Here is a 23,332-nt window from a genome sequence, read left to right as displayed (position 1 = left end):
ACGTTCTCTGCACCACAAAAAAAACTAGGAAATTGGTATCTAACTTAAAACTGACTTGCAGAAGGAAGTTTTTATTARCCTGGCCAATTTTCTTCACCTTCACTCAGAATTCGGAAACCAGAAATGGTCAAAAGCATACAGACTTTGCAAATTTCAACTGAAAACATGCTGGGAGCACTTCAAATGGAATGCTGAACCATGAAGTTTAGTACATTGGAGGACACCTTCTCAAAGGACAGAGGACAAAGGGGTAGAAGAAGATTTCAATTTGGTCTTTCCCTCCAAAGCAGGAAAAGACTGAACCACACAGAAGGTGCTGAGGAGTCACCCTCAGGACAGACTGTCTGGGTACCAAATACACTTCCAGGGTCACAGCCTGAGTGTTTGGGTCCATGTGGAACAGACAAAATTCCTGCAGATCCCAGGCACGGCAGAACGAGGAAGACATCTCCACTGGCCAATGAAATCCTACCAAAGCTTTCCTTTGTCACATCTCTGTCAGYGTTTTTGACTAGCTGAGAGATAAAGCTTAATTTAAAGCAATGCAAACAGCAATTCTGCAGGCTCCACTGACCAAAAATGTTTTGAAACACAAATGAAATGGCACTAAGACAAAGTCAGGGCTTTWAAATAATTTAAAAGGAAACTGAAGGCTTAAACCAAGGGAGAGGCAGAAGGGTTTTTTTCACCCATGTTACTGTCTCTACTACCCTTTGTTGGTTTGTTCTGTGTAGCTTTCTGTTTCATTATCCTCAGCTTCTCCCTCCCTTGCTCCTGGCTTCACCCCTCTGTGTTCCTCATTCTGTCTTACCAGTCCCCCTAAAATGCTCCCTCATGTTCTCCCTTGGTCTCACAGTTTCAGTATTCCATCTTCTCCTCCTCCATTAGYTGCTATTCCTCCAAATCTCCTCTATGCCAACTCCTACACCCCTTTTTCTACAGGTCTGCACGTCCCTGCAAGTATTCAAGGCCCTGTGCAATGTTATTGACAGGAAGGCGTCCCTGCCCATGGCAGGGGGGCTGGAATGAGATGACTTTTAAGATCCCTTCCAACCCAAACCATTCTTGGGTCATGAACTATTCCTGAAGAACTTTTTAGGCTTCAAACAATCTTTTTTTAATTTGGATTTGTGSTGTCAAAGGCTCATTTTCTCTCTGCCTTTCTCCACATCATCCTAAGGGAGAAGGCAAACCTGGCCACAAAACTGAGGCAGATCRGAGCTAGATCTGGCTTTAATGTCAAATCATAGAAATCACTCATGAGCTGTGTTCTCTCATACACCTAATTTACCCAAACATTTCACCTTATTTTCCACACAGCAGTGCATTCAGCTGTGAATTAAAGCCCATGCAGAGCTTTGAGTGTGGGATTCAATTTAGCCCATGCAGCAAAGGCTGAAGATGCACCCTGGTACCCTGCTGAAAAGGGATTACCCTAATGCTCAGAACCAAACATATGCTTAAGGACGCTACTCAGATTAGGGTTTCAGTAACATAATCTCAAATCAAATTTATGTTATCTGGTTTTAGCCAAMTGCCATTTTTGTCACATAAAACACGCTCCAGTTGTCTGTCTAATGCCCTGGCATGCTTTTTTTTTTTTTTTCCTTTAAGCACACTCTGAAGGAAAAAAAAAAATTAAGGGACAGACCAATTGATTCTGAAGACTATTAACATAAACTACACATTGCTGCTGAAGTCATAACACTTGAAGCAAGGTTTAATTCCTTCACTGACATTTAACCAAACTGAGACAAAAAMAAAGCTCAGCTTTCCTTGGATTTTCCACAAGAGCAATAATGTCCAAAAGAGAAAACTGCTGGTGTAAGGGATAATATAGCAAAAAAACCCATGTTTGTAGCACATTCAAGAAATGAATATCCTAAATTAAGCTTGTCTGCACARTATCAAAAAAGTTGAAGTCAGCATGGATTATGCACCATGAATAACTTCTGGCCTAAATGTGGYTGGAAGCTTCCTGTTCACATCAGCTTTAACAAGGTATATTTCAAGTGTTGATATTATGATTCTTAAAATAGGCACTTAAATACTTATATTTAGTACGCAAAGGAAAAGGAAAAAAAAAAAAGATAACAGGCTTCTTATTCAAGAAAGGGAGTCAGTTCTTTCTCATTTCCTAAATTCCTCCAGGAATTAATCAACTGCCAGATTCATCCAGCCACAATACGGAAGTACACCCTTAGAGGCAGATAGTGCTGCGTATCAGGCAGTGAGAGGTTCTTTTTTTGATGCTCAGGGTTGTTTTTTTTTTTAATTAAGAGACTGCCTAAAGCAAACAAACTTTGTATTTGCTTCCACAGACAAGCTAAAATGAAAATTGTGACTACATTTATCAACACCTCAAATATTTCAGTTGTAACATGCTTCTGAATCCTAAACTATTGACTATAGTGATAATGTACCTCCACTCCCTTAAATCGAGTAGTTAAAAATTAATTAAAGTCTCAAGAACTCAAGCTGAGCCTTGGTGCGACAGCACACCACATTCAAGGAAATGCTCTTTTCAATCAGTCTTTGGTAAATTCGGTGATTCCCAGGACAGCTTCTCCATGTTGGCACAATACCAGATGCTGATTGAACTCCTAAGGATTTCTTTCCTGCCTCTGAACTCCCTCACAGTAAGGAATGGGTAGATCTGGGGAATTTACATAGCAGCAGTACTGGAGACGAGTTATCAGCTACTAATTACAAGCGTAAGATAGAGAAGGTTAAAGCTATTCCAGTTGTATCCCACAGGTCATCAGTGAGCATGGAAGGAGATGCAAGTGACTTCAGCCATGTCCTGCTGCCCAGACACACAGCTCTGCTGATGAATCAGAAGATCCGAGTTTTGTTTGCTGGAGAATTAAATTGACCCAAAATTTCTTTTTTTTCAGAAACAAATTTAGTCTTGTAATTTATTTTGGCTCTGTAGACAGGCTTTAAAAGAAAGGAGAATCTGCTTCAGAGAGTCCTTAAGTATGGGTGAATTCCTGTAAGAGCCTGATATTTATAATTTACAGCTTTTTATAGTGCCCTGGAGAGATTAGAGTCCCCTGACAGGTCCAACAGGGACACCCAATGACGTCTGCAGCATCCTGTCACTCTGCTGACAAAGGAGGAAACAATAATTCAGGGACACAAAGTATTCAGTGGCTGGATTTCATGCACATGCACTTCCACATGTTGCCYAAATAAGAACATACTCTGGCCAAAACAAAAAGTGAAAAACCAAAACTTCTCTACCCTYTCCTCCAAAAAATATAAAACCCATGCACTAACCAGCATTTCTGTTTAAAAATATCCAGGCAAAAATAAAAGGCATGTGTTCCACTGCCTGTTGTTCAGCTTTCAGAGCAGCCTTGCGAGGCCAGGGACCGTAAATCAAACCCTGGCATGTGCTTACACAAGGCTGTGCTCCCAGCTGGCGTCCCATCCACCTCCACTGGCAACTTTTTAAAGCTYGGATTTGTCTTTTGGCAGTGGTGCTCAAAACGGCGAGCACGGAAAAGGTGTACAGGATGTTTCAGAAGAAAACTGAAATGTGTGCCTTTTCTGGCATCTTACAAGTTGAGATGGAATTTTAAAAATTTCCTTCCACCTTAACCTTGACACCACTACACAGCCTCTACAAGGTATGTAGCGAGAAGAAAAACAACTCCATAAGAATAAAAACACCTTTTATTTTCATTTACTTTGGAAGCACGTGTCCCATGGCAACTCCAGACACTTTCTGGTGCAGGGCTGCAGAGTTATATTCACACAAGCTCCCCCCAGCCCACAAGCAGGGGGACATGACAAGGAGCAAAGCACTGAAGGCTTGCTGTGCCCTCTCAAAAACTATGGGATGATCCAAATCCTTGGCATGATGATCTAACCCATGGGTGTGATTAGCATGGGATGGAGGTACAGCTTGTAGGCAGCCTGTGGGTAGACAAACTCTACCCAGCTTCCCATCTCCTTTCCCAACCCTTTTGGAAGGTCCCCTTGTCCATGTGTTGGGCATTTGGCTGGCCCCAGAAACAGCTTCAGAAAAACAAAAAGTGGAGAGGAAGCTCCAGACCTCTGGATGGAGACCACAGCTCCCAAAACAAACCCCCATCAGTGGAGGCTGACCAGCTACCAAAGTCGAGGAGAAGCCCTTTACCCTGCACTCAGTTTCCCAAACTGTAGGGGCAACAGCAGCCTGCTCAAGTGGAAGGKGACCCTGCCCATGGCAGTAGGGTTGGCACCAGATGATCTTTAAGGTCCCTTCCAACTCAAACCATTGTATCACTCTGTAACAGAGCAAACCTGCTAAAGCCAGTTGTGCTCACTTCAGAGTGCCCCTCTGCCTTCTCCTCAAAACCACAGTGCAAGAAATTTAAAAAAAAAAGTGCCTGTCCTGATCTTATCRGAACGGAGATGTGGCCAGGAAATCCATGACTAACAGCAGTCMCTGGAGGGTCCAACAGCCCTGAAGACTGGACAACTGGCATTTGCAAGAAGAAGCAGCAGGGAGGCAGAAGAGCAAGAGCAGCAGAGGTTTGGCTCCAGCTTCCCTGTAAACACTTCTCTCAACAAGGAATTAGCTAGAGAAATTTTAGACAGAATATGTCAAGGATATGTCTATCCAGCCTGCATGGGCACTTGCAGTCTGCAGCACCAGCATCCTGCACCCAAGCTCAGACAGAACCCAACACAAGCAAAATGCACCAGCACTGTCATTTATAAACACTGCCACAAGCACAAGCCACGGGCAGCTCAACTGCACTGGGACTGCAACACACCCTATCAATAAATCAAACTATCGCCTTAGAAACAAGTCCTCCCATTAAGCAGTCTCAGAAAACCGACTTTAAAGGCAGACTAAACCTGCCTTTTGATATGGCTTGACGYAAGCCAGTTAAAAAGAACCACTTGATGAAAATGAGAGGGTTTCTCTTTTCCCCACATATTGTTTGTATGCAAAGTTTCTGCTCGCTTCATAGTCTGCCTCAGCATTACTTCACTGAGTAGGGCTAAACAACCATGTAAAAAAAAATTGAGTTTGTCACCATTCAACTTCCTTATTTTGGCAGAAAGAAAGAATTCAGGGATTTTTTTTTTCTCAGATTTATTGTAAACCAAGAAGTTTCCCAACTTTTTGGCCAGAAATCAAAAAGAGCAACGGAAGCAAGGGGCTGGGGAAACCTAACAAAAACCCAATTAGCAACACTACAAACAAAAGAAATAAATAGAATTTGAGAGACAGTAAAACTACAGCCTGTGCATGATTTCTGGGTGATWGTCACTTCATGGACTCATTCAACAGGCAAGTTATAAGCAGGAGATGGGAGCTGAGAGCWGGTTATCAGTGGATGGGAGCCCATGAAGAGCAGCAGCAGGCACCAACCACAGGGAATCTTCTGCTACCCAGCAGATTAGTAGAACAAGCTTCCTCTTCTAAGGCTTTGCTGCCACTGAAAGTAAAACTCACTTCAAATTCCGTCTTCTGCTGCTTCAGAAATCCCATTTGCTTGGGCTGCTGGAAACGAAAGCAGAGRGTGGCCTCCACAACCACCTTTTCCTAGAAGGATGTTGCAGTCTGCTCTTCTAAGCAATCCCACACAAAATTCTCGGAATAGATTAGTAAAGAATGCGGATATGTCAGAAAAGCAACAGGGCCAAGGTCAATATGAAATCCTGAATTCTAAATTCTGAGAAATTGTCTACCTACATATTTAATTCATATATTGCAAAAAAATCTAATTGTAGCCACTTAAATATTTTATAAAATAATATGAAAAGGATGCTTTAGGCTTCTGAGGACACTTTCTTATTGATACAAGAGAACAGGCCTTTCTTGCGTAATTGGTGCATAATTGGATTTTTACACAATACTGAAAAACAAAATAAAAGCAAAATCACCAGTCCTAGTCTCCTTCAGTATCCTTTTGACTGGAAAAGCAGGGCAATGGAATACRGAAGTGCTGCGTGCCCACATTAAATGCAAATTTCAGAGTATTCTTCACCAAAGAACAATAACAGGAAAAACATTTCCCAAGAAAACTAGRTAGATGCAGTCCAGCTAACCATATGTCTGTCTTTCAGTTCCCCATGGACTTCAAATCACTGCTCAGCTTTACCTGTGATTTGATGTTTCACTACAACGCAGAAACACTGCAGGTTAGGCAAGAGATGCAGATCAAAGGGCTCCTTTTTTGGAAAGGCTGCAACGATGGACACTTCAAACAAGTAACTCCAAAAGACAGACAACCATGTGGTCATGATTCAAAAATTTGTCTCATGATAGAGCTACTTGTTCACATAATAAAATAAGAATGAATGAGTAGGTGGTGATGAACTGTTAACAGGGGAAAAAAATTGCTTGCCAGTCTCTGTTCTTCTCTCAGACAAGACAAAATTATAGAAGGCACACATTTTCTTCATCAGTATATTTTTCTTCTTTTCACAACCCCCTTTGTTTGCTCTGCTCTCTGTTTTAGGCTACAACACCACAGCTGCTGGTGCTCACATGGCTTCTGCATTGAGTAGCGCTCCTGCCTTCAGCAGGATGCTCACCTTCACATGGARGCCACCTTGCCTGGAGAGAAGAGAGGTCCTTAACTGGTACAACCCAGCCAGGGRTGCAGTTTAGCTTTAACAGCACTCTCCTATTTGTGTTGGGACATGTAGGCCATAAAAGCATTAATGATGACAAACATTKTAGACACAAACTAAAAGATTCYGAGTCATCTGTGTTCAATCTCATAGCGTAACCTCCACAGAGGAAATGTCACTCCTTTTACAAATGTAGGCTTACCAGCTTCAGACTGCATTTTCATGCTAGCAGAACACAGGCCAGCAAGTGACTTCTTATGAGCAAGAAAATGGAGGCACAAATAGAAAGGTGAAGAAATGAAGTCTCAGATAAGAAAGATGTAGGCATTATGTTCAGGGAAAACTTTCTTCAGTAAGAGCAGTTAAGCCCTGGGACACAATCTCAGGGAGAAGATCATGAGTTTTCAAAGACAGAGGAAACAAACATATGCCAGGAATAAGAAGGGCTTTAGGGAAAAGGGATGACCCCTGAGCCTCTTCCAATCCTACCTCCTTWGGTCCTGTGATGCACAGTCACAACACAAAAATGTAATAAACAAAAAACAAAAGGAAAGGAGTAATGGAGGTCGCTTTASATGGTAGTTAGCGAGTCACCTCCCAAAGTCTGAAGAGTTGTCAAAGTTTCCTCAGGAAGTGACAAAGACAAGAAACTTTGCCTTAGTCGTAAACCTGGCAATCTCTTCTGCGGTTGCCACACATAATTATGTCAGGATTTGGCAGCGAGCTGTAAATTGCTCCTCCAGCCCACATAAAGAAAACGTCGGGAGCTAAGGCACAGGGCACTCAGCAGCCACAGACAGATTAGGAAAYCTGGCAGCTGCACAGCCAGCCACATTTCAGCACTAAAGCATGGCTCAGAAACCCATCAGCTCCCCTACACTCCTCTCTGTTCCATCCCCTCAACAAGGTGCCCACAAGAAACACCAGGCAAGTCAAATGAGAGCTGCACTTCATTGCATCTCATAGACTGAGCCGCAGCTACAACCTGCTGAGCCCCAGAAGCACATGGCATCTAACAACTGTTCCAGGGACAACTCCTGGGAACAGACTGAACTGAGAGACCAGGAAGAGTCCGGGGTGACAAGACAAGACTTGGAGCAGAGTTCAAGCATTCAGCAAGATGAACACCTTCTACAGCAGACACTTCACTGCCCAGCAGCAATAATTTACTGGAAGAAGCAGTTTAGGAGCAGGCTTGAAGACACTTGCATGGCAACATACTAAAGGGARCTGCTCAACTGCAGCTCTGTGGCTCCTACACCTGAGGCTGTGAGGCACTGGACAATCAGGCAGGCATCCTGCTCCTGCCAACCCCCCAGAAAGCTGGAGCCATCCCTGCTCAAAGAGCTCTGCCATCAACAAAGCCTTCCTTCCAAACTGACTCACTCCCAGCCTTGCACTGCCCCAAATTTATCCTCTGCCCTTCTCTTGCTGGTGTCTCTTTCAACAGCTACAAATCCCATAAATCATCTTGTAGTGCACTATTCCCGGCTGCTCCAAATCACTCCCATCACACCCAGAGAGTGTTTTAGAAACCCCAAGATACTCTGGAGGAGCAAGAAATGAAATGCAGATGCCCAAATCCCGCTTTGTTAGGTTAATGCTAGAAACTACAGGCCAGGCTCCCTCCTGGCAATGTGGGGTCACATCCAGGACCCAAAAACCTACACCCCATCTCCAGGACAACAGCTTCAGACCACTCACCGGCCCTGGACTACTGCACTGGCCTGTAGGGCTAGCAGTGTGGACCACAGCTCTGGYTTCTCTATCCCCCTTCATCTTCCCATCTAGGCCCTCTATAGCCAAATGGAGCTTCAGAGTTTGTGGAGAAGCTGGCTTTGCAAACGTTCCACCAGCTGCAATTTTTCCCCACTGGAAAATTCTGAACAGGCAGAAACAACCCAAGCCCTCTGCACAGCTCGGGGCCACAGACTATCAGTGATCCTCCCACCTGATACAGAGATGCAGCCTAGGGCTGTGTTCAAAAGAGGRGAGGGATATAGGTTTACAAACCAACTTAATCCCTATTTTTAACAAGGATAAGGATTTGTTTTGGGATTAGGACTGCCAGACTTGATTGATTATCAAGGCACCTATTACATACAATGCAGATTAACCTACCAGGTCCAGGACCTAGTGAAAAAAACAACTGTCAAGACTTCTTTTGGTTGATCTGAGAATGTATTTTTGAGTTGCCATCTACCTTTCAAGTAGATCTGAAGATTAATGCCTGATTTGCTCACACAGACAGGTATAAAGTTGCCCTGCTCTAGAAATGTCTGAGCTTCTTGAGGGGATTCATCATCTGAAGGATTCCTCTCTTTTGGAAAAAAAGAGTGTCAATCCCCATGGTAAATGAGATGTCTGTGATCAGAAGGAGAATGTTTTCTAGGACTATGCCCTGTTAAAACTTAGGAAGGAACATCTCACTAATTACTAAGTGACTATAACTACAGACACGTTTCCCTAAGCATTACACAGCCACCCCATCATTTTAATGAATCTACAGAGTAATTGCACACTCTTAGTAACATAGAGCTGCATGATAGGTTTCYTTTCCTGTCTTAAAAAAAAAGGAAACAATTGCCTTACGAAACCCCCAGTGAGTTTTAATATTACAAAAMATCAATAAATTACGGACATGAGGAATCTCATTCCACAAGACACTTCATTTCTATAAAATTACATTTTCTGCTGGGGAAGAAAATAAACAAAGACACATCCACATATTCTACCACAGACTCCTCGTGTTTGTACAAACCACATTTATTTTTGTCACTATGCCATTTCAAAAGTTGAAGGCAGGAATTCTAACCAAGAAAGGAGGGATGGTCACAGCCAAATACTTTGGGTTGAACTCTCCAAGGCCCTGGCACCGCATCCTGGCAAGAATGACTCCAGGGCAAGGTACCCACTCCTGCTGGGCTAAGTGTCAACACAAATAAGAGAGAACTGCAGTGTCTATTTTTGTTTGGTTTGCAAATGTTCAACTCACTTTTACGACATGAAAGCAAATTCACTCTAAAACGCCTCCATTCATGCAATTTCTGTGAGTGCTTATGGAGATATCGGCCTAAAAGCAGCCTAATGAGCACGGGGTAACTTGAGACGTTTGATTTTAGAAAAGAACTTGAGTACTGGAGTAGTGATGCTCCACTGGTTACTGTCATGAGAGGTAGTTCTGCTCCGCGGCGGTGTTTGTCCCAGCTTGGTGGGAACATTTTGCCGGGAAGCTCCCTGGGTGCCGGGCAGAGAGGGGCAGGCGCAGCCAAAGTGCAGAGCTCAGCACATTGTTGCTCCAGATGTGAAACGCACGCGCGAGTTCACCAAAAAAAGCCAAAGAGGAAAAAAAAAAAAAGGAATGGCAAAAAGGACGTTCCTGTAACGAGCCGAGTCAAAGAAATTCTGAACAGACCCAGCCAAGTAACTAAACAAAGCACGGAGCAGCACATCGGTGAGACGGGACCGAGCCCCGGGAGAAGGAGCCACCCGCCCCAGCGTCCCGGGGTGGCAGCGCCGCTCTTTCCTCCGTGTCGCTCCCCACKGCCAGAACGGGGGCTCCGCCGCCTGTGACGAACCCCAGCGTGGGCAGCAATCCCCACCGGGTGCCTTCGGGGTTTTGGCACCGGAGAGAGACTCTCCGCAGGGCCACCGCCACCGGCGGGGATGGCTTTGGGSCGGCGACCCCCCCGCCTGGGAGCGCTGGGGGAGACCCCCGGAGGAGAACCACTCACCACCGCCCCCAGCCCGCTACGCCCTTCTCACTTCGAGAAAGTTGAGAAACAAGACAAAAACAACAAGCCCCAGAGCCTCCCCCCGCCCCGCGGCGGCCGGTGTGCGGCTGCCAAGTTTCGGCGTGGAGGAATTTAGTGCGGCCGAGCCCCCCCGCCCCGCCCGGGACCGGGAGACGCGGCGGGACAGCGGGACAGACAGCCAGGCTGGAAGCGTCCCCCGGATAACCGAGAGCCCGGCTCCCGCAGCCCCCAAATGCGGGGTGGGTGAGGAAGGAAGGAAAGGGAGAAGCGACCCCCCGGTCGCCCTTACTCACTCCAAGCAGACACACTTTGAGCTCGCGTATCGCCATCATCTGCCCGGGGCCCGGCCGCTCCGCATCCCCGGCGCTCCGCTCCGCACTGCCCCGCTGAGGCGCCTCAGCCCGCCGGGGCCGCCCCCGCCGCCGGTCACATGCGCCCGGCCCCGCCTCGCCATGCCCCCCGCTCCCGCCGCCGCCGGGCCCGGCAGCGTGCAATGCTTAGCGWYKGAAGGGACCTCTGGAGACATCTGGATCAACCCCCCTGCCAAGGCATGGTCACCTGATGCAGGTGACACGGGGACGTGTCCGGGTGGGTTTTGAATGTCTCCACACAGGGAGTTCCACGACCTCCCTGGACAGCCTGTTCCAGCGCTCTGCCACCCTCAGCGTAACAAGTTCTTCCTCATGTTGAGGTGAAACTTCTTGTGCTTTAGTTYATGGCCATTTCTCCTCGTCCTGTCACTGGACACCACTGAAAAGAGYCTGGCACCATCCTCTTGGCTACAACCTTTGACACTTATACGCATTAATGAGATGCCCTCTCTGTCTTTTCTGAGGCTCAGTCTCTCCTCAAAAGAGAGGTACTCCAGACCCCTAACAATCTTTGCGTCCCTCCACTGGACCCCCTCYTGTAACTCCTTATCTTTCTTGTACTGCAGTGTAAATATTTGCTGTTGTGAGAAAAGCAGTCTGTGAGCGACAGCATCCTGCCAGGGGCTGGGGGCTGTGCATGTGCTTATCCTACACACTATGTGCTGGGCCAGGCACAGGGTGGGGACTGCTCCGGTTGTGAACCATCTGAATCCATCTACTTTTTCTTTTTTTTAATAATTTCTTGTCTTGTGCAGAAGTCATGGCRAAACAGTAACTCCATTTTTTTTACCCAACCCCAGTAATACACACCCAATTTGGATTAAAATAGTCAACCTCAGGTTAGCAGTAGGGTTGCACCCCACACATCAAATGCCAAATTTAAGTTAAGCTCATCAGCTTAAGGCTAGTCCTCTGAAATCGATGAAGGAGTCATAACCACTCTGCTCTTAATATGCAAGGTTCTAGAATTTATGGAGAATAATTGCACACTATAACCCCAGGAAAGGAGAAGAGCATCATCCATTTGCTATTTTAAATCAGAGCCTCTGTTCTACTTACAGTTTTATATTGCCTTTTTTCCCCTTGCATTAATTTATCAGGTAAAATTGCTAAAGTGAAGAAAATCTTGGTTAGTCATTGTGAGATTACTGCCAGGTCATTAGATGCTTCCTGGCAATAAACTGTTGTGGTGTTCATAATAACACTAATTAGTTCCACATGGAGTCCTGCACTCACACCAACAGTCTGGATAGAAATGTTTGCCCTCTTCCAGAGATCTCATCTCCCAGGCCAAGGAAATGCCTGAAGCAGAGCAGTTGTCATCCTCATGGAGGAGAGGACCAAGTACTGCTAGCGGAGTATCACAGCCTGTCAGCAGAGAGATTATCAAAAGAGAGAGATCAAAGGAGAGGCTCATCAGAGAGATGTTTGTGATTTAATTAAGTTTGGTTGTTTTGGGTTTTTTTTAGGAGAAGTTAGCAGAGAAACAAAACACGGCAGGTTTACAGACAACCAGTRCAGAATATTGCAAGGATCCTGGCTGCTCATTTCCCTTCCACAAGAATGAATTATACACTGCAGTATTTCAAAAAGCAAATGGGATACACTCCCTGATACAGAAAAATTACAGTGTGCATTCATAGGACATTCTGTTGAAATTAGCTTTGAATTAGTTAGACAATTTGACAGGAGATATAAATTTTTAAGATTTTATACCATCCTACTCTGTTCTTTCACAGACAATGTTGTGGTTCACCTTTTCATAAATTATTTTGGGATTTTTGTCACATCTTTAAACATTTCTGTGCCTTTCATGTATCCCATTAGTCATCCATTCCTTTTCTTTGGTGCAGATTTTGTAATTCCTGAAGTCTGGGATTTTTTCTCATTATTATACACTTGAAACATTATGACATATGAATTAATTTCAGCAAGACACACTGGAATTATGCTATTATAGAATTATATAATGGTTTGGGTTGGAGGGAACCTGAAAGATCATGTGGTCCCAACCCCCACTTCCATGGGACACCTGTCCATTTTCAAGACAGTAATACATCTCACCGACTTCACAGGCATATAAGTACATTCCCAATTGCTAGATTGACTCAGTACCACCAAAATACAAAACAGTGCCTGAGAAATTACCCAGGAAAGCAGGTCAGATTCCCATCTTTCATCTTATCTGGGGGAATTTCTCAAATACACACTGGAGAAAAAGGAGCTCTCACTAAAAAAATTTACAGCTCAGACCTCAAAAGGTTCTTTCTGAACAGAGAAAATAACCAATTAGCTACCTACAAACAAGCAAATGTTTAAAACAGTAGCATGAGGAAGACTCAGTAGAAGCTGTTCAKGCTGAAACAGCAGGAGAGAGATTGTTAAGGGCAATTTTATTGTACAGGCGAAAAATCTAAATAGCCAAATAAAAATGAACAACTAGGAGGAAAAGTAACCTATTGTCCTTGTTTAAACAAAGAGCCTACAAACATCAAAAACAACAAAAAATGTATCCCCAAAATTAGGGAGATAGGAAGAGAGAAAAACAATACAAACAGACGTGCTCCAGTATTAAAAAAAGCTACTGACACTAATTCTTCCAGGAACTGGCATAATCCTTGTGTTTGTCTGCATGCAAGATACTGTGGTCAGGAAAACATTTTTGCAGAGCTGGTCATGTTGCAGTGTTTTCAAATGGTKGGTTAAAAACAAAGGAAAACAAGTCTTGCATCCCATGTTTTCTTTCTTTTTTTTCTTTCTTTCTTCATTTTGTAGCATCTTATTCAACAAATATTGTAAGTTTTGAAGCAATGATGTAGCTCACTTCTTTCTACACAATYGTATTTTGATTTTGGGAAATACAAAGCCAAGTGGCTTTGGTTTTCAGCAGCCTTCCTTTAGAGCTTCAAGTCCTGGCATGGTGTCCTCCAGTGGTCTAGACAAATGGCAGCTGGGGCTGCTGCTGCCCTTCTCTTTGCCCTTACTCACAAGTTTCTGCTCCTACGTGGCTCCTGCTGGCAGAAAACTAGTCCTATGTTTAAAAGTTTTCTGTGACCTCAGTCTCTTTCTCTCTCTCTAGAAGTGGTGCAGTGGTATTTAGTTAGCCTGTATTGATAGGAAACTGGTTTTGAGGTTCGGGCAGTGTTTGTAAGTTTATGAAGGCATCTGCCTTYCTCCTGCTGCTTTCTTTCTCTGTCAGTGATGTAGGCACAGAAAGATCCATCCAAGAYCCTGATGTGTACCCAGATCCTGAAACTGCTGTTGTCTGTCCTAAACACTGATGAGTTACTTCCTTTCTCCCATGTTACTTCCCGTCTCGATTTCTTGGCAAGCATCCTTCTCACACAAAAATGTTATCCCTCCTCTTCACTGGTGAATTCAGTCCAGACCCTCCTACTGTGGGCTGCCATCCCAGCTCTTATTCCCAAGGCAGGGAACAGGAGGCAAGTTAACTCCCTGCTGCCCGGGGAGAAATGTCTGTATCCCTTGGATGACACGAACTTGCAGTACAGTAATGACTGSCACTACAGAAATCTCTCTGGTGCTTGCCCAAGAAACTGCCAAAATCTCTTGAAAGGAAAGCAGCTGCTGCTGAGCAAGCTGTTCTTTGAGTGGGAGGAGCAGCTTCCAGCTCCTAGATCCCATGCAAATTCCAGTGGTTACAAAATGGCTAAAGTTCTGGGAGATGCTATTTTTGTTTGTTTGTTTACTTGATTGAAATAAATGTTTACTTAATTAAAGTTTGCTTACTTAAAAAAGGCTAAAAACAGACTGCCCAGGAAAAGAGAGGGCCCTGAGACACGAAAACCAGAGAAATACAGGGATGACTGGTAAAAATGAGAGCCTGATTCTGATTTCAGTTATACAGGTCTTAAGCCATTGCAATTTTTGTTTAGCTTGAGAAGGATTATTTCATTTCATGGCACATGCAAAAAGTGAATTTGCTTTTTCATTACGCACTGGTTCCACCATTAATGCTAGGAGACTATGCAGCTGGCTAMTACTTCACTTCATTGCAGTGTTGCTTTCATGTTTTCACATCTCCTATTTGTTGTAGTTGGATGGTCCAGTCACTCCCTCCCGACAAGAAAAATCTGCTGGAAAAGGTTAGGGGTGAGAAAGCCTCTGCAAGATCCTACTTTGCAGCTTCACTGCCAAGGGCTTCGAAAAGCAGCATTATTGCTGTTGAACGAAACCTAGGAGCTGTTTATGTAAAGCTCAGCYGCGTGCTTCTTGTTGGACCTTGCAAGAGAGGCACTGTTCCTGAAATACTCAGGAAACATTCCTGGCACTAGAGATGTATGTTTGTCAAGAGGGTCACTCTGCTCATTCACTGCTAATCCCYGAGGCAATCTCCTTTCAAAGCAGTGAAAAGTGATGCAAGACTTCTCATTCTTTGCAAATGATGCCCCATAGCCCCAGCTGGTGATAGTGCAACATTTCTTCACTRTTAGATGGGGAAAGAATTAAAAAACTTTTTTTTTTGCTTACATCAGAAAAACAGAAGCTGAGGAACAATTTGAGATCACTGCAAATACCATAACAAATTAAGCACCAAGAAGGGGCAAGAACGGGCTAAAGCAAAATATTGGCTCGATTAAAAAATAGACATAAATTAGCTTCAGATGGATTCAGTTTGGAAGTTAGGAGTAGGGCTTTCTAAGTCTTTGAAAAGTTCAGTCAGAGAAACAAATGAAAAGCAAAATCGGAAGTAAAGACTCGGTAATCCAATAGATTATTTGTCCATATCACTAAATAAATTGGCCATTGCGCCGTGTTTGGCTGAGGTAGAGTTAATTTTCWTCACAGTGGCTGGGATGAGGCTGTGTTTTAGACYTGTGCTGAACACAGATTACCAGGGTTGGTAATACAGACMTGTTTTTGTTATTGCTCAGGCTTACACAGAGCCAAGGCCTTTTCTGCTCTTTCTACAGCCTTGCTGGGGAGCAGGCTGTGAGCATAGGGGACACTGGGAGGAGACACATCTGGGGCAGCTGACACCAGCTGACCAGAGGGATGATCCAGACCATATGACATCATGCTTAGTAAATAAAGTGATAAGGCAATAAGGRGAAAGGGGRGAACATTTGGAGTGATGGAGTTTGTCTTCTCAAGTCACCTTCATGTGTGATGGGGCTGTGGTCTCCTGGAGAYGGTTGAACACCTGCTTGCCCACGGGAGCCAGTGAATTGATTCCCCTTCTGCTTTCCCTATGAGTTATGTGAAGTTAATTCCCTGAATCCCCTTCTGATTCTCTCMCCTGTCCTGCTGGTGGGGGAGTGAGTGAGTGGCTGCTGGGGYTTGATTGCTGGCTGGGGTTAAACCATGACAGCCCATCAACACTAGCTGTTGAGGGTGGACATCAGGTCTGATGTGTCACAGAGGAACCAAGTTAGAGCTCTCTACTAAGACTGAAATCACCAATCTGATTTCATGAAATCAGCCTGGCAAAATCAGTCCAGCTGCTGCATCCTGTAAATTCCCTACACCGGATGAATTCATACAATCAGTTCTTGATGAAAGCTCTGTGTCTTAGTATCAGACTCCTTTTCCACATGAACCTTATGAAAATACTAATGTGAACCTACAAGGCTGCACAAATCTTTTCTCATGTATCATTCCATGCAAAACTGTGCCTGAGCATGCAGGTGTTTGCAGCGTAAACACCACTCCAAACAGCCAAAAGGATGTTKTGATTTCCTGTACCAAGGCACAGTTCAAACAGGGGGCTCACTGACTGAGTGATATTCAAGGTTCCAATTTGGTTGTGTCTGTAGCTCTTGTAACATGTTCTGTTTTGCAGGTCCTCACTTTGGGCTGCCAATTTTGAGGACAGTTGATGACAGGATGATGGTTGCTATGAATGAGTCCATGGAGATGACAAGAACTGTCTCAGTTGGCTTTCAGTGGTGCTGACATTGGTTTGTTCCATTCTTTCCATGCCTCTGGCACAGGTGACATCTGTTATGTGCTGCTTGAAAAGGGAATGTGAAGATCGGCCTCTCCCAACTATATGTTGTCTGGTTRGAGTGATAATTGGAGATCTCTATTTCAAAATTCAGGGAATCTTTGCAGGAGGTTGGTGATACCTTCTTACCTTCTAGTTCACTGCAGGAGCTGCCCAATGAGGGTTCTCATAAATTACAGCTGGATTTACTGAACAGTCATGCTGTTTCCTTCTAGCAAATATTCCACAGTGCACTATTCTCATACAGAGTGGTGCAGGATCTGGTTTACCACCATTAGCTTTGTGTGAGGTGAAGGAGCCAGTGTTTACTACTAAATGAAAAAGGAGCATACACAATTCTCCTTTGAATTAAGCTTAGCCTTATAAACTATCAAAAGGGTTTTATATTAAGGCCAATGTTTGACTGTCAAGCAAGCAGGCTTCCATTGTGCATACTGCCAAGGAGAGATAACAGGGCTCTTATACTCTCAGAAATTTGTTCTGCCAAGTGAGCATCAGGTTTGTCTAAAACATACCCAGCGTGTGCTGCCAGCCAGAGGAGGTTTGAACTTCACATTGATTTTTCTCCTTAAATCYGCTGGCAGTGAATGCACATTGATGSRTGCTTCCTCTGGTTACAGAAGACCYAAACARGGACCTTCCAAACAAGGCTSAAATGGAAGTTTCCAAATGAAAATGCATCTATCYATCCTGAGCTTCCAGTAGTTTAGGCAGTGAGAAGGGTGGCTGTAGCCAGCTTGTGGTGTCACTCTTGTCTTTTTGTCTGCATCAGTGGAACTGGGTGTTCATTATAAACAATCATGAGGCAAGTGCAAAGGAGAAATTAAAATTCAATTGTAAGCCAGGCAGTGACTGAGGAGACTTATGTCTAAGTCTTTAGTCTACTAAAGTAGATTCCTTTGTTTAGATTTAACAGTGAGAGGGATCTTTCCACTCCCAACAGAAAGCAGGAAAACTATATGAGAAAAGAATTTCAGAGGCAGAAAAATCTGATCAAGAAATTCGCATCTACCCCAAAAATCTACAGCATAAAATATAGAGTTCCTTTATTTCTTTTCCTTTTGCTTCTGATATGAACAACACTTTTGTGTGYTGAAATGAGTTTAAGACTGAGTTTGAGAGTGTGACCTCCCCTCTTCCCACCACCAGTCTAAACAGCCCTGAAATGCAGAGGATGTTTRATGTAAACTCCAAATTCCTCTTTTGGGTCTATGTCCTTATGAGGATAAATTAACCCTTAAAGAAACCCTCAATTTTGCAACGTTTTGACCACAAAATTTACAATCATTGCTGGTAATGATGACTGCATTCTTCATTTCAGGACAACTCTCTGTTTAATATTTATTGCAATTTCCTTGTACAGCCGTGGTAGTACTGCCTGCTCATGGACCTCATAATTTGCCTCCAACACAGATAATCTGAGTTTGTTCAAACCTAAAAAGAAATAAGAAGTTAGTGTGCTTTGTAAGTTTTCTAATATATATTAGTAAAATATTTTACAGCTGCAAAAAGACTGCACTACACTATCAACTGTGTTAATTTTCTAATTAGGAGTAATAATATAGTAATCTCTTCAAATAAGCAGGAGGACCTTAACTGCACAAAGAGGTGCTGATTACTCTGACGTAACTAAAAGCTAAGAAACAATCTTGAGGAGCAGAAACTGGAAATATGCACAGTGCAGCCTGTTTTGTCCGTCCAGCTATTTTGACCTCCCTCTTAATMACTTTTCATGGTTTCTTTAAAGATGATGGGTGCATTAGGCCCAAAGATCCTGCAGTCCAGTAGGAGGCCTTTAAATGTTATTTTTAGGGCAATTAAATGCCACAAATAGGCATCTATACTAGGTCTGCACTTTAAGAGCATGCAGACATACCTTCATCACACATAGATCATGAAATCACCTCTCTCTCCTTCACAGTTATAAAAGTTTTAAGAATAGGTCAGAATAAAAAAGTAATGGAGTAGTAMGTTGTGAAGGTATTGCTTAAAGAGAGCCAGCACTAGCTATCTTTAGCAATGGAATCACCAGAGTGAAGATTTATCTTCAGGACAACCTTAAAGAGAAGCTATCACASTCATAATCTTTCTTATGTTATCAGGAGGGTGGTTAAATGGATTAGAAATATATCTGATGCTCTGGCAGAGATAAAATGTAATTTCATCAAAACCCAGAAAGAGTCAGAAGTCTCATTTTGGTGTTAGAACGTATAAAAAAATTTCTCATTACACTCTTGAAGTCTTGGTTGAAGTGTGAGTTTGACTAAGACAGTGRGGCTGGAATGGAGATATGGTCCCTAACCCCCTGGTCCAGGTGTTCATGCCGTCATTAGCAAGGGAGGAGCTTAGCTACTGAGCAATTTGGACTTGATGTTCAGTCATTGACTGAACCTCTGGGCATGTGACTTGACTGTAATTCCTCTTCCAAAAAAGCTCAGATGAACTGCATCCTGGTGGGAATATCCCCTTTGGCTCCTATATGGACAACGGGAGCATATGGGCATCTGTATGACCTAGGTCATAGCAATTGCTTGTGACTGCAGATGGACAGCAGCCTGAAAAGTAAGGAAATCAGACCACTGGAAATAAGAAAGGATCTGGAAAGCTGGGTCCCAAATTATTTGCACAGAGGATGGGGAAAAATTGAGCTACTGTCTGGCTTTGTCCTGCAGRAAGGGAAGGTTAACGATACTGTGGGAGTTCAAAGACTTCTATCCAGATGCAGAGCTGCCTAGGGGTGTTATCCCACAAAACCAGAAAGTCCATAGTGTTATTCCAGCACAGGAGTGAAGACATAAACATGTCCTTGGGGAGGACACCTATGGCACACCTATTCTTGRACTTGTTACCCAAAACATAAGCTTACAGTGAGGGCTGGTTGATTGGTTTATCTAGTCCAAGGGAAGAAGTATGATAGGCAAGTAATCAGGTTCAATGTGCTTATGCTGTGTTAGTGGCATCTCAGGAGTCAGACGTGAAAGAAAAAAGGATGCAGAGATTTTTGAAGATAAGATTACCTAAATCCTACCTTAAAGCAAGATGTGCTGCTCCCAGCTCTTATCTTCATGAAAGATCTTTTTCCAGATCAAAGAAACAAAATCACTCGACAGCTTCTTTTTTCAAGACAAGCCAAATTTTCACTGCTTCCCCTCTAACTTGCACTGGCMTGCTTTTACTGCATGCTTTTGTGTTTACTTATCAAAAGGTATCATGAGATAATTAATGCTTATAAGCTAAGGCTTTCCAGGAGAAAGAATTTTCCCTTTATTCTCAAGTTCTTAATATCCTGAAGTTTTGTTCCATGACTATTTTGACAACTGTACAGATTAAGTTTTCATGGGTAGCTGAAGGATGCCACAGCAAGCACAGCCTTCTATTTAATCTATTTTTCACTGAGGCAAATTACAAACTAAAGTCTTCCCTGTGTATTTAACCTAATATAAATCTTAAAATACATTTGAGGGAAAAGATGTAATATATTCTTTAAAGTTAATCCATTAACCTATAGGTTAATAGCATTCATACCCTAAAAAATCACAGTTGGTAYGAAATTTTGAGAACTAATAACATCTTTGTAATATTAAATCTCTATACACAGGTCTGTGCAAAACAGCAGACTACTTTTTAAAGTGAAAGGTAGAAAGCCCTCAGAAAACATTGCATCTGCACTGATTTCCTGTACTGAATCCTTTCCAGCACTAGGGGCAGACCTAGAGTCCTTTTAGCCCCTGTTAGCAAAGAGTTCACYTTGTCCCCTGTTTTGTAGGAATGTGAGCCTTGCAAGCTCCTTCTCYTCCATAACACTCCTTTAGCAAGCATTATATAATAAAAGAGAGGGATGTAATTCTTGATCGGGAGTCAAAGAAGAATTAAACATAACGTGTTTAAACAGGTGTTTCATAAATGTAACAGCTTGCTTTTCAACAATGAAACTCAGGACAGCATTATTCCTCATACCAGTATGAAGCCCTCTAAGTAGGGCTCAGTTTCCCAGTGTTAGAGCTCCTTGTTCTCTGTACGAGTGGCTTCTTAGTGTCAGAAACAAAATCAGCAYTGTGGTTTCCAAAATACTGCCTGGAAAGGGATGTGAACAGGAAGAGTGCAGAGAGAGTGAGGTACAYGCATGCAAATGTACAATCACAGCATACCCAGCTCAGTAGGCTTATGGACRCTCAATTAACAACAAAGTTGTATTTAAATAAAAATGTTGCAGCCACTCTGTTAGAGAACATGTAGAATTTTCTTCTGTGTTGGAACTGCAGACAGTGTCCCTTTAAATCAATGTTATTTTTATTAATTTTAATAGTTTTCCTGCCTTTTACTTCCAACAAGTCTGACTGTAGTCTCATTGCCAATGGAATATCTGAGGGTGAGTGATGCAGCTTTTTAGTTTTACTTCGATATTTTCAAAGGGGGGTTCACTGGAATWAATGACAGTTGGAAATATACTGAGGTTCTCATGGGCTAAATCCATCTTCATTCAGAAAGAAGATTGCCTGTATGCTGTKCTTGACAAACATATTACACTAAATAAGTACTTTGATCCCACCCAAATTCCAATACCACTGTGCATACTTTGTCTGTCTTACTTTATGAATCACCCAATAAAACACACCCAGTTCAAGATATTATTGGCAATGCTACAGTGTATGTACATTAAATCTYATTTTAAACAGAAACCTTGGAACCTGGAATGTTGCCAGTGCTTGAATCCAAAAAGAATTTGAAATGCATAATGTAAAGCTTCTTAATATACCTGACACCCTTTAACWGTTCCCACAGTTAAAAAATATTACAGCTTACATTTGTACCTCAACCAGGCACCCAGAGGTTCAAGCCCTATATAATGGTAAAAGAAAAGGAAATAATCATTTTTATATCAAGTGAACAAAGCTGATTTGGAAATTATTGAAAGAATCAACCTATCCAGGAGCTGCTTTAGGACTATAATTGCTCTTTCACATCTCAGCTAATTCAATTAAACCGAGAAGCTATTTTTGGACTAGACAGCTCTTTAAACTTTTGGTACCTTCTATTACAAACCATCTGGCCCTGTACATCATCAAATTTCTTAACTCACACTTCATCATCATCTTTCTCAGAAATTATACTTGGGTTTTTGTGTTTATTTGTACCCCCTCTAGTTTTGTGTACATTTATTTCAGAAAAAACCACTTAATTCTTTGGATTCCCTCCCATTTCAATAGCTGAAAAGTTCTCTGTAGAAACCAGCACATGTCAAGAACCATCAATCAGTTCTTCTCTTTATTTTGGGTATGTTCTGGTGGTTGTTTCCTCCATTATATAATCCTTTCCTCATAGTCTGTAATTCTTTTCTAACACTGTAAATAAGGTAAGCRTTGAGTCTTTTCAAATATTGTCGGCCTCCACTTTGAGAGGAGCAACAATTTCATTTTTCATTCTTTCTTTGGTGAACAGACCTCTGCTATATTTTGCATATATTTGACTATTCTCCAAATGTTTTGCCATACCTCTGTCTGGGCTCAGCACTACATGAAGTGTAATTACACAGTTGCTGATTGAGTTGGAGCACGAGCAGAATGAGCTCACATCTGTCCTCAAAAGACTGTACAAACACAMAGATCTGAAGGCTGCCTCCTCCAGAGGTCTAAAATACATGTGCGTAATTGACCCCGAAATTCAGTGCACTTCCTGCAAGAGCCAGGGTTATCTAAACAAAGGGTTCTTAGGAAGTAACCTCTTGACTTCTCCACCCCTCACATTTTTAAGGATTGACAGGTCCTATCAATTGCRCAGACCAGGATAACAAGCCGTGTCCCAAAACAATCATTCTCCTGACATGCTTCCCACTGGCACCTACCACCCTTCAGATCAGCTAAAAAAGAGCTTGGTTGCCTGCACAGGCATGTACCCAATTGTCCCTGACTAAATGGATTACACCGTTGTTGGCTGAATAAGATGCCAAGAAGACTTCCAGCCAGCTCGTATTTGTGTGGGTTATGAAAGAGTGCTGCTCCTGAGTCTGACCAAAGTCCAGTTAAAATCTGACAAAGGTCTGCAGAAAAGGTGCCAGACTCCATTTCTGCCAGGATTTAAGTCTYGTTTCTATTTTATTTTGGAAAAATGCAATGTGAATAAGAAATTAGCAAGAAKTTTCAAAAACAGTCTACAGAGAACAGAATTAAATGTGCTATACACAGCAACTTGCTGAGAGGAGTTTGGGATGCAAGAGAGTGGGGAGAACTGGTGCTGAAGTAAGGAGGACAAAGAATCTTTAAGGAGGACAAAGAATCTCAGGAAGAGACCAGTTGGAGGGATGTGAAACTGGTGGAAAAGGAGGTTTGGGAGTAGTGATAATTCAGTCCCATTTGTCCCATTGAGATACATCCTGGGATCTTAGTAACTCATCTCTGATTCAGAAGAATGTGAGCTATCAGCTTGTATGTGCCAATATCTAAGTAGATCTAAAGACATGCAAATTTAAACTCAGTAGACCAGGAAGCAAAGGAGTGAATAAATGCAAATAYATTAATCTGAATATCAGGTTAGGAATTTCCAGGCAGGGACTAGYTGGGTGGGGAAGGGAAGACTGCGTGGGCTGAGGAAAGGCTGGAGAGSCTGGCTGGCTCGAGGCCAAATCTAACAGGAAGGGTCTGGCTTGGCATACAACTGAG

At 43.0% G+C, this 23,332-nt stretch overlaps 1 protein-coding gene across 1 annotated transcript in view; it reads right to left on the bottom strand.

Moving 5' to 3' along the window:
• Positions 1 to 10,740, bottom strand: part of RAB31 (RAB31, member RAS oncogene family) — a 57,674-nt gene extending 46,934 nt beyond the window's left edge. Inside the window, exon 1 of the mRNA XM_057368924.1 lies at positions 10,631 to 10,740. Coding sequence (XP_057224907.1) covers positions 10,631 to 10,669 — 39 coding nt within the window. The 5' untranslated portion in view covers positions 10,670 to 10,740. The remainder of the gene's footprint in view (positions 1 to 10,630) is intronic.
• Positions 10,741 to 23,332: the final 12,592 nt, after the last annotated feature.

This window comes from Malurus melanocephalus, unplaced genomic scaffold (assembly GCF_030028575.1).
Source record: "Malurus melanocephalus ecotype Western Australia unplaced genomic scaffold, MMel_1.1 scaffold_99, whole genome shotgun sequence".
In the NCBI taxonomy this organism is placed as follows: Eukaryota; Metazoa; Chordata; class Aves; order Passeriformes; family Maluridae; genus Malurus; species Malurus melanocephalus.
Note: the sequence above shows the minus strand (reverse complement) of the source record. Positions and strands in the feature narration are given on the sequence as shown.